The 11,279-nt window shown below is 57.8% G+C and overlaps 1 protein-coding gene across 1 annotated transcript; it reads right to left on the bottom strand.

The window, feature by feature from the left end:
• Positions 1-1,826: 1,826 nt before the first annotated feature.
• On the bottom strand, positions 1,827-5,975 carry SIX3 (SIX homeobox 3). The gene is made up of 2 exons (XM_070428426.1): positions 5,005-5,975; positions 1,827-3,295 (listed from the first exon to the last, which is right to left on the bottom strand). The coding sequence occupies exons 1-2, from the start codon at positions 5,829-5,831 to the stop codon at positions 3,103-3,105; spliced, it is 1,020 nt and encodes a 339-aa protein (XP_070284527.1). The 5' UTR covers positions 5,832-5,975; the 3' UTR covers positions 1,827-3,102.
• Between the last annotated feature and the right edge of the window lie 5,304 nt (positions 5,976-11,279).

Below are 11,279 nucleotides of genomic sequence, written 5' to 3'. Positions count from 1 at the left end.
TCACAAGCACTCATGCCTCTTCCATGGGGAATCTGTAGGCAAGGTCAGAAAGGGCAGAGTAGAGTGTTTGTATGTGCACAGACCTGGGTAGAAACATAGGCAATGAGAGAGAGAGAGAGTGATTGATGACAGACAGTGAGGCAGACCAATAGCAGGTGGGTGACACCCAGCAGTGCCTAGGCCTCCAGAAGGAAGGCTGCTGGGGGTCTGACCGCCTCCTTTCTGCAGCGGAGGAGGCATGGGCACTGGATGCCCCAAATTTACTTTCCTTGTAGGATATGCTGCTGGAGGGATTTTAATTCCATGAGTTTGACCCCTGCCCCCAGACAAAAAGGCATCTGCTCCCTAGTGTCAGCCGACAAGGCCCCTCCAGGAGTCACTCCTCAGCCTGACACGCCTTTCCTTCCACCCCCAAATTCTGGTTAGGCAGTTGGGTGGGGTCCATCCAGATGCTCCACACTGTCTGAGGCAGCCACTTCTCTGGGTTTCCAGGCCCAAAATATGGGTCAGTAAGTGACAAGCCATTTAAAAAACAGAGGCTCATGTTGGGTAGAACCCAGGGAGCCCCTTCTCCAAATGCCTTGCACCCAGGTCAATATCGCCTGGACCCTGGCATCAAGAGGACCGTTTTCCAGGGCAGTAAACACGCGCAGAGATTCTGACAGGACTTGGAAGCTCCGGAGGTTGTCTGGATGCCCTGGTTCTGAACAAGAAAGCTGGCAGAAACCTTCTGCTTCACGAAACAAGGGCCTTTGGGCACACAAGGCCCTACTTGCACGCCCAAGGCACCTGTGGATCTGGCCGCCGCTCTGTCCAGCCCGGTCTGCATAAACCCCACCATGCGGCCGCCAGTGATGGGGACAAAAGGAAACCGGACGTCAACGTTTAGAAACAGGCACAAAATTCCAGGCGCGGTATGGTTCTCCCTAATCCCTTTCGCTTTGGAAATTGGACTTTCAAGTGAAGGCAAGTTTTCTGAAATTGCCTCTTTGGCTCCTCCTCGGGCCCTGGACGGCCTGGCACAGCCCAGAGTGGAGGCGCCACCAGTCACACCATCACTGGGAACCGTGGGGACCCTACCCTGGGCAGGGAGGCCTGGGGCCAGGGGGCCAGGTTAGCAAAAGGAGGTGACTTTTTGGTTTTCATTTTAAAGTGTAAATCGACTCTGAAATGTCTTGGGGTTGAAGGGACTCCAATAAATCCCAAAGGATGGAAAGAGATTTCAGGGAGATGGATGGAGTGCCATAAGGCAAGTTGTCCAGTCACACAGATGCACACACCAGGCAGTGAGAAGGGGATCGATCCAGATTCTAGACCCTGAACTCCTCAAACTACTTTTGCCTTGCTCTCTCTACCCTCCCCACCCAGCCTACAGTTGCACCCCACCCTGCTCTGGGTGGATGCTTAGATTTGGTGACCTTGTGTGTTTCTCCTTAAAAAAAAAAAAAAAAAAAAAAAAAGCAACAACAACCAAAAGCTGCCAGACACTCCCCCAGTAACCCACATGGGCTGAGGCAGGCTACAATTCCTGGGGACAGGGCCTGGCAGCCAGTGCTGAAGAAACCGGCCATAGCCTCCTCCCCCAATGCCCTCGCTGCCTTTTCTGCTCAGGATTTGGCTTCGGTTCTTTTCCGAAGGGCCCATTTTCTTCCCTCCCTTCTCCAGGAGAAATGCTCAGACCCCGCTTTAACATTCTGCCCCAGCTCTGGCGGCATATCTGGAGTGGAAGGCAGGCCCGGCCACAGCACCTCGCACCTGGGGGGGGGGGGGGTGCAGCACCCCGGGGGTTCGGCACAGGGGCGGACAAAAACACCGGTCTCCAGGAGTAATAAGAAAATGGAGAATACTGTATTTGCTTTAGAAAGTTTTTACATATAGATAAACACGCAGTTAAGATAACAGTAAAAGCGCTCTACAGGGAGTGAGAGATCTCGCCAAAGCAGCTAGGAAATACTTGAATAGCTTTTGCTTAAGAATACTACGGTCTCACTCTCCACTTTTGCTGTTGACAGGGTCCCTCTTCCTACCCCAGCCCGAAGAGCACGCCTGAAACACCGAATGGGAGAGGAACCCCCAAAAGCAAAGAGGTGAGTGGGGAGGGGGGAGAAGGAGGGGAAAGAGAGAAAGAAAGGGAAAGGGAGAGGAGAGAAAGCAATTATCATATACAGGCAATTTCTACACATATATTACAAACTGGGAAAATGACCAATCATTAAGATATACATAATTCATATAAAATTTTGAAATAAAAATAAAAATCTGTTACAGTCATAACTATTCTTTTTCCACATTTATAACCAGTACCCACACAGGCAGTGACAGAGAGGAGAGAAAAAGGTGCTTACGAAGAAAATGATTGTCTGCTGAACAAAAAAACAGAAAATTGCATCTTGTTTGACCAATACTTGGACTTCAAAACAGAGAGAGAGAGAGAAAGAGAGAGAGAGAAAGAGAGAGAGAGGAAAAGAGAGAGAGGAATAAAGAGAGAGTGTGCAACAAAAGGCAAGAAACATTTCCTATTTCCCTCTCCAAGAGTTCTTTTCTTTTTAAACAAATTCCGAAAGGAGATGGCGGTTTTACTTTTTTTTTTTCCTCTTTTTGTCTCTTTTGCTTTTGTTGTCTTGTCATCGTGGTGGTGGTTTTTGTACAGTCGACTCTTTTTAAATCGTTTTAAACTAGAGAGAATATTTTCCCAGATACAAATAAATCGTCATGCAGGTGGGGTGCCGGTCCGTGGGAACCGAAAGGAGAAGCCGTGCTTGTCCGAGAAAGTATACAATTGTCACCTCTTTTATGTTTTCTGCCCACAACAGCATCAGCATTTGTGACTGTCTGTTGACGTCGCAGACCTTTGGGGTGGCCGCGATGAGAAATGGGGGTTGGGGGTTGTTGATGGTTTGCGTTAAACTTATTTTTCTTGTGTTGTTTTTTTAATATATATATATATATTGGCTGGGGTGGGAGCGTGTGTGCTTGTGTGTGTGTGTGATGGTGTATCCTGATATTGGTTTGTTCTGGGGCTGGAGGAGGACGAGGAGGAGGTCAAGGAGGAGAAGGGGGATACGGAGCGGAGGGGGGCGGGGAGGAGGGCGGCCTTGGGCATCATACATCACATTCCGAGTCGCTGGAGGTTACCGAGAGGATGGAGGTGCCGGTGTCCGCGCGCTCCGCCAGGCTGGACACGCTGGTGGTGGGGCTGGCCGCCGTGGACGGCGACTCTGCCGAGCTGTGCGTGGGGCAGCCCGGCTCGGCGAGCGAGCGCATGCCGCTCGGTCCGATGGCCTGGTGCTGGAGCCTGCGGGAGACAGAGAGCGGCGCCGGCCCTGACACAGCGGCCGCGCCACCGGCTCCTCCAAGCCACCTCCTGGAGCCCGCGCCGCCGGGAGCGGGGCCTACCGCCGCCTGTGCTCCCGGGCCTCCCCCGCTCCGCGCCCTGCGCTGCCGCCCCCGGCTCCTCTCTCGGCGCTCAGCACCTGCTCTGGCGCCAGGCTGTTCCTTGGGCGCCGCAGAGCCTCCCCTGTACGGACCTTGCCTCTCATCTGCCCTCCCTGGGGCTCCCTCGAGGTTCCTAAGGCTCATCGGCTCCCGGCCCGGAGGAGAGGTACAACTAGAGACCGGCCGCCTGGGGAGGCCTGGGCGCACACAGCTAAGGACGCCGAGCCCCAGGGCGCAGAAGTCCGAGAGGGACAAGCAGGTGTTTCTTCCTCCCCAGCCCCTGCTATTCTTAGAATTAAACCGTCCGCCCCAAGAGCATCTGGTCGCCCTGTGCCTCCTGCCCAGGTCCCAACACTCCCCGGGGAGTCCTGGCTGGCTTTGCTCTGGCGCGCTCTCCGAAGAGCGCAGGAGCGGGGGAGGATAAAACACGGACGCTGGGAGCAGAAAACTGAGGAAAGAGGATGGACACAAACATCGGGAGGGGGGCCAAGTGGTCTCGGGCTGCCCCGTTCCCAGGGCTAAGCAGCGGCTGCCTGAGCCTAGTGCCTCTGAGTTTTCCCTACAAAGAGGCCTTCCCAATGGACCTGGGCACTCCCCCCATCAGGCGAAAACTTGGTTCCAAAGGCAGATGAGAGGGCTGAAGGCTCAGGCCTGGGCCACCTGAACCAGAACACACTCACTCACTCCATGAACTCACACCCAGCCCCTAGCCCCCTCGCCTGTCAGCATCAAGGGCCCTGCCCCCTGCTCTACACCCGGCCCAGCACCAACCCAGGCTGGGTAGGAACACAGGTTTCTCATCAGGGCTCTCACCCAACTCTTCCCTCCCTACTTCGTTCTCCTTTCTCCATTTTTCCTTGTAGTTATTTTTCTTCCTACTTTCCCCAGGCCCAATTCTGCTGACTGGTCAAACCCGGTACAACTTTGTGACTTTGTGGCCAACTTGCCAACAGCAAAACTGCTCCTGCCCGCTTCGCAAGTTAGTGAACCCAGGGGCTGCTCCTCAGCTGGGGAGGCAGGGCCAACACACACGCCTCTCCACTCCCAGCCGGCTCTCCTGCACCTGATCAGGCACCTGGCAAAGCTGTGGGAAGGAGGGCCGCTGCATGGTGGCCACCAGCCTTTTCCCTGTGTGGCAGGGACCCAGGTCAGTGTCCTCTCCCTGACATTGGTGGATCCCTCCCCGGTGTGTGCAATGCATGGACATAGGAACCAGGCGGCAAGGAGTACTTTCTTTCCTCCCTTCCCTGTCTACAGGCTCCCGAGGAGCCCCGAGCGTGGGACCTCTCAGAGGCTGGGACCAGCGGCTGTGGGCACTCGGGATTTCACACACACCCTCTCCACTCAGATGAAAGACCCTCGCAGGCAAAGCAATCAGGAAACTCAAAGTCTGTCCCTCTTCCCGGCGCCTGGGCCGGCGGAAACTTTCTCCAACTGGCCAGGGGGTCGAGGCTTCTCTCGAGAGCTCGGCAGCCGCTGGCCCCCTGACCCGCCGGCCCCCATTTCAACCCTTCTCCCTCTCCCGGGTCCCGGAGACGGTAGCCGGGCCGCGGGGGCCCCGCCACTGACCTGTTCTTGGCCGCCGCGGCGCGGTCGCGCTGCCTCCGGTTCTTAAACCAGTTGCCTACTTGTGTGGGAGTGAGGCCGGTGGCCTGCGCCAGTTCGCGTTTCTTGCTGGGGTTGGGGTACGGGTCCTGCAGGTACCATTCCCGCAGCAGGCTCCGAGTCCGCTCCTTGAAGCAATGCGTCTTCTGCTCGCCGTCCCAGATGGTGCGCGGCAGCGGGAACTTCTTGCGCACGCGGTACTTGTCCACCGGGCCGAGCGGGCGGCCGCGCAGCTTCTCGGCCTCCTGGTAGTGCGCCTCGAGCCACATGGCCTGCAGCTTGCCGTGCGACTCCTTGGTGAACTTGTGGTTCTCCAGGATGTGGTACAGGTCGCGGAAGTTCCCCGTGTGGAAGGCGACCACGGCGCGCGCGCGCAGGATGGACTCGTGCTTGTTGATGGCCTCGCACGCCCCGGGGGCCACGGGCAGCGACCAGAGGAAGCGGCCCAGCCGCTCGATGTCGCCCGTCTCCTCCAGCGTCTCGCAGACGCTGGCCACCTGCTCCGGCGAGAAGTTGAGGGTGGGCAGCTGGAACATGGACAACTCTTCCGGGGGGGCCCTGGAGCCGCCGCCGCTGCCGCCGCCGCCGCCTGCTCCGCCAGCACCGCCGCCTCCCGCACAGTTCCCGCCGCCGCCGCCGCCGCCGCAGCCCGTGCCGCCGCCGCCGCCGCCGCCGCCCGCACCGGTCCCGCCGCCGCTACTCGCCAGAAGTAGGGAGCGGTGATGAGAATCGGCGAAGTTTGGCAACAAGAAGTGGGAGGAATAGAGGTCTAGGGGGGAGCGGAATACCATGGACTGACCTGGGAGGAGAGGAGAAAATTCAAGGAGAGGAAGAGAGAGGGGAGGAAGAGGAGGAGAGGGGCGCTGAGGACCAGGCGGAGGGAGAGGAGAGGGGGGAGGAGGGGAAGGAAAGGAGGGGGGAACAGGAGGAGGAGGGGGAAGAGGAAGGGCGTAAGGGACACCCACACCCCACACACATCCACACACACACACACCCGCGCAGCCACATAGAGAGGGAGGAAGGAGAGCGACCCGGTGCGCGCGCGCAGAGAGCGAACCCGAGCCAGAGAGAGGGAGAGGGAGAGCGAGAGGAGAGCGGGAGCCAACCACCGCCGAGTCAAGATTCAGCGATTCCACAGCAATCGCCCTAATGACAACAGCCTCATAATATCTCCCCTAAATCCACAGTGAGTGCAGCATTGAAACATTTTGTTTCGCTTTTCTATTGGTCTGCGGCATGTCGTTGTGGGGTTGCCATGGCAACCACTGCCAATCACTGTCAGCCCTGCCAATCAATACCCAGAACGTAAGGACGGTTTTACCACTTAGCCAGAGTGGGGGGTGGAGAGGAGGAAAAGAGGGAGAAGGGGGAGAATTTTTTAAAATGTTTGCAACTCTTAATCTCGCCAAGTCCCCCACTTCTCTCTCTCTCTCTCTCTCTCTCTCTCTCTCTCTCTCTCTGAATTCCCTTCTTCCCTCTTCCCCAAAGAAGTTGATCCAGAAATTTAAAAAGCCATGCGAATAGAGTTGTTAAATGAGATGAGCAATTTAAAGTGGGGGATTTTGTTGGGAGATGAGAGGCTCCTCATGCTACACGAAGGCCAAGGGCCAGCAGGAAAGAGAGGCAGAGGGACAGCTGAGTGGACATGGTTTGCACGTGGGCTGCCTCTTTCTGCCTATGTGAGCACTAACAGTGGAGAGGAAGAACGGAGAGATGAGATCATGGGGCCCACCCTGAGCCCCACCCTGGTCCTTCGGGCTGCTGGACCCTGGGTCTGGGATTTCTGGGGACATTTGGTGCCTGGAAGCCCAAGCCCAGAAGCCAGGGTTCTGGAAGCGGCTTTGGCCTCCTTCCTGATTATTGGCCACATTCACCCCAACTTCCTCCGCACTGGAACTGGCTTCTCTTTACTCTGCCCTCCAGCCAGAGAGCCTTGTTTTCCCATATTGCCCTAAATTTTAAAATAGCAATAGAAATTAACAGTGCACTTCTTTCCATCTTAAAAAGCGACCCTCCTCTTTGTTCCTCCTAGACTTCAGCTGCTTCCCCTGGGAGCTGTGGAGGAGGTTCACAAGCTGAGAAGCCTGGGAGCCCTCAAGACCCCCCCATACCTGTTACCCCCATACCTGTTACCCCCCCAAAGGAGCTCTGGGTCTGCCTATCAGCCCCAGAAAGGCACCCAAACTTTAGAGGCTGCCCCAAAGAAGTGGATAGGCCTGAACATTGCTTGCTTGCTCATATTGTAAAGAAAAATAATAATTAACTGTCAAATTTCTCTAAGGAAAATAATATCACAAGCCTAAAATAGACCCCACAGGGCCCAAAGAATGGAGAGGGCCCTCCCTCCCTTTGGTCACTGCAGCCCCCAGACCCAGCATGAGTATTTATTCTAAGGTATGTCGCTTTTAAGAAGATGTAATCAGCATCTTGAGCCGGGCCTCCCTTTGTGCAGCCTCTGTAACTATGGGAGTGTGATTTACGCAGATTTGTCCGGGTCAGAGCCGTCTTTCCCCTGAGCACTGTGTATATTTAGACAGGGACTCGGTTTGGTGTTTAAAAGTGTATATTTTGAATGAGTTCACACACAGTAGCCAACAATGCCCACATTGTCGGCCCGTGTACAACGTGTATTGAAACGCAGCGTCCAGACTTCAACTAATCTGCCCTCAATAAAGCTGACATAATTATCCTAAGCTGCCTTTCCAGAAGAAAAATCATTGAGGAATTCAAAACTTTTTTTAAAAAAAGATCTTTTCTACATTCCGATGCAGATCTGTGCGCGAGGTGCGGAGCCCACTGACTGCCCTTTGCAGATCTCAATGAGGGAAGAAGGGAGGTTGAGCGAGAATTTCAATGGGAAAACTAACGTGACTGGGGCTGTGAGTGTGCCGGCCCCTTACCCCGAGCTCCAGCCCTCCTTAGGCCGTGACTCCCCAGCGCCAGGCCCCCTGGGCAGAGACGCCGGAGCTGCGCTGGGAGACTCTGGACAGGGTGAGGGGGCCGATACCGGCCCGCTCAGCCCGAGGCAGTCGAGGGTCGCTGGTCCTAAATCCACGGACTGAGGCAGAAAAATATTCGCCCAAAGGGAAGACCGGCCAAGCCCTACTTGGGGGGATCTCACCCCCCCACCCCATCTCTCTTCCTCCCTGGCCGTGGGTCCTTCTCTGCTCAGCCTCGGAGCTCTGGGCAGTCGTTCACTGCGGGCCCAGACAAGAGCCCTAAGGTTGGGACACAAAAACAGACACTTCATCTTTTCTTCCCGATCCCTTTCTCTCGCAGAGAAAGGATTAAAGGCTGAGGGGTGGGAGGAGGAAGGGGCAGGAGGAGGAAGCGGGGGAGGAAGGAATGAAAAAGGGGAGGGGAGTGGGTATTGTGCCGCGTGTGGGGGGAGCATTCCTACGGGTGGGTTTCCGAATATTGTGTTCAACTTTTTGAAAGCAGCTCGTGACCCCGAAACTGCATCCCCTGGAGCCGAGGACCCCGGCGCCGGGCGGGCGGGCGGGTGAACCCAGCCAGTCCCCTCCCCATCCCCAAAACCCCCGCCTCCGGGTGGGGGCGGCAGGGCCTCTCCCGCCGCCGCGCGGTCGGCCGGGAGGGAGGCTGGGCAGGTGCCGCGGGCTCTGCCGAAAGCGCTGAAATCGAAAACCGTCGCCACTCCAGGAGAATTGAGGCAAGTGGGGCTGATGCTCAGCTGGGCGACACCCCTGTCCCCACCTCGGCTGGGGAGCCCGCCGACCCGCTGCACCCTGCCGTCTCCGGTAGCCGCGGCTCGGGCGTGCACAGCCGGGCGGAGGGAGGCGGCGAGGCGCGCAGCTTTGTGCTCCGGGACGGGGCCGGCGCGGCGCGGCGGGCGGAACAGCAACAGCAGCCGGAGCTGTCAGAGTCGCCCGGCCGAGCCCACCTTGCGGTCCCGCGGCCGCCAGCGCCTCTCCGCTCCGGCCCAGAGCACCGCGCCCGCCGCCCGAAGCTCGTAAGTTGTGCGTCCCAGGAGCTGGGGAGGATGGCGGGGCGGTCGGTCCTCTGCGCGGATGGCTAGACTGGCTCCCGGCGGCTCTGGGAGCGCAGGCTGGGCAGGGTCTCGGTCTAGGAGTTCTGACCGGGGTGCGAGGGCTGTGGAGCACCGGGGTTTCCCCTCCCAAATCCCCAGGCCCTGAGCGTTGGGGAGGGGGTTAAAAGCAGAAGGACCAGGGACCAGGCCGCCTTCCCTAACGCCCCAGGAGCTGGGCTGCGAGAAGGCCGGGAGGTGAACCTGGGGGGACGCCTGGAACGGGGGTGGGGGGCGCGCGTCGGGGCGCCTGCACCTGAGACTCCATCAGAGCGAGGAGACCCGAATGGATAGGTCTGCCTGCGGGGCCTGTAGGTCTCTCCTGCCGTCTGGCCGCCCAGACACGCTGAGGTCACAAAATTGCCACCAGCATCCCCGCTCCGTTCTAGCCCAGACGACAGGAAGGACAGTGTACAGGTGGCGCGAGGAGAAAGGGCGGTTGAGCAGGAGAGTGCCTTTCTCCACCAGGACCTACTGGGCATTTGTTTACAAATGTCAGCCCCGACCCCGGCATTCACAACACCACCTGGGACGGCGATCGAGACTCCCACTCTCTCCTCGTTTCGGGTCCACATAAAGCCGAGGGGTCTGCAAGCCTCTGAGAGAAGAGGATCAGAGGTCTGGGCAGCTGCACCTACTCACTCGGCCTCGCTCGGCTCCTGGCGGCCGGTTAGTCCTGAGGGGCAACGCCCCTTCCGGCACCCGGGACGACGGAGGAGGCGGGGTCCGGCCGGGTGGCCGGCGGTCTGGGCCTCCCCGTGAGCTACAAACTGGGGCGTTTGGCACAGGCGGCGGCGCAGGGCGCAGAGGAGGGCAGCACTCAGGCGGGGAGGCCGGGAAGACCTTCAAGGACCCCGATTACTTTCCTTGAATGAAAAACAACAACAACAACAACTGCTCCCTCTCTGTACCCTCGACCCCCGCCGCCGTAGCGTCTGGGGGGACCCGAGCTCCAAGCAATTGTGGCCGGGGACAGTAAACACAGCTCAGTTGCCTCAACTTTCTCCGCACATAAAAGTTCCCGGCGCGCGGTGAAATTTGAATATTTGATCAGCCCCTTTGAGTGACCCTCATTAGCCTGGCGCCCTGCTAAGGCCCCGCCACTGCAAGAAAGCTGCTGGGCCCGGCATTTGTAAGCCTTGTTAGCGCCGCTTAATGAAGCCGCCCCCACGGCTCAAAGGTGGCCTCCGGGGCTGGCGGCGGGCACCTCTGCACCCTGCTCTGCCTAATGAGCCCCACCGCCACCGCCTCCACCTCCCACGTCCTCAAACGGGGAGTTTGGCTCTATCTTGGGCCATTGCACTTCCCACTGGCAGGCTTAGGAGAGCGGGCACAAACCCAGCCCAGCCCCGAGAGAGAAAAAGAGAGGTGGGAGATGTGGAGGACAGGAGCCTTACAGGTTGGGGATTGGATTTTGAGGCCTCGGGTTGTAGCCCAGGCAGTGCACTGCCAACCTGTCCCAAATTGGCCAATTAGCCACCCCAGTGCCTTAAAGATGCACCTGGCCTAATATGGGGGCGGCAGGGGACAGATGCCCAGGGGTGGGTCAGCTTTCCATCCCCAAGTTCCTTTGGTCTCCACTACCCAGGAGGCTACCTGCTCCTTTGCAGGGATGCCCTCATGACAACCAGAGTTGGCGTGCTAGGACTCAGATTTGGAAAGGGATGTGCACTCTCACCTCCTTAAACCATCATTGCCCTCAGCATCCACGTAACCATGTTGTGCCCCTTGGCACTAGGGAAGGCAAGGTACTACAGTCTACCCTGCCTACTCCACAAGAGAGCCATGGCCGCGCTGGTCTCTCTCTCATCATGCTGCCAGGCATCAGAAGGGCTGAAGAGAGTGCTCAGGGAGGGTCACCTTGGACAGGATCAACTGGCTGCTTGGGTGAGACTGGGACTGAAAAAGGCTTTGAAGGAGGAAGAGAGGGATTGCTCTGGAAGGAAGGGGGACCAAAGTCACCAACTACATCCCCTCTGAAGCAAATATAAAGAACCTTATTAGAAGTTGTGCTACGGTCCTCCTGCAGTGTAGACACCCTTTAGTCACTGTCCTTCCCTCCTCCCATGCCCTTTTCCCTGGACAGTTGTCACTCAAGGTCCCTCCTTGTTCAACCAGCTCTTGGGCTTTTAAGGGTTACTTTGGGGGGATTCATGCACTGGACTTGGGGAGCAGGCTGTTCTCAGAGCCATAC

Source organism: Myotis yumanensis, unplaced genomic scaffold (assembly GCF_028538775.1).
Source record: "Myotis yumanensis isolate MYYU_CA2020_CCGP unplaced genomic scaffold, mMyoYum1.0.hap1 SCAF_11, whole genome shotgun sequence".
NCBI lineage: Eukaryota > Metazoa > Chordata > Mammalia > Chiroptera > Vespertilionidae > Myotis > Myotis yumanensis.
This window is presented reverse-complemented; position numbering and strand designations above follow the sequence as displayed.

Excerpts from the sequence above, each read along its gene's own strand:
- SIX3 (XM_070428426.1), bottom strand. The coding sequence starts at position 5,831 with ATGGTATTCCGCTCCCCCCTAGACCTCTATTCCTCCCACTTCTTGTTG. Across the intron at positions 3,296-5,004 it reads GCCGCGGCGGCCAAGAACAG|GCTCCAGCACCAGGCCATCG; the intron begins GTCAGTGGCGGG and ends TGTCTCCCGCAG.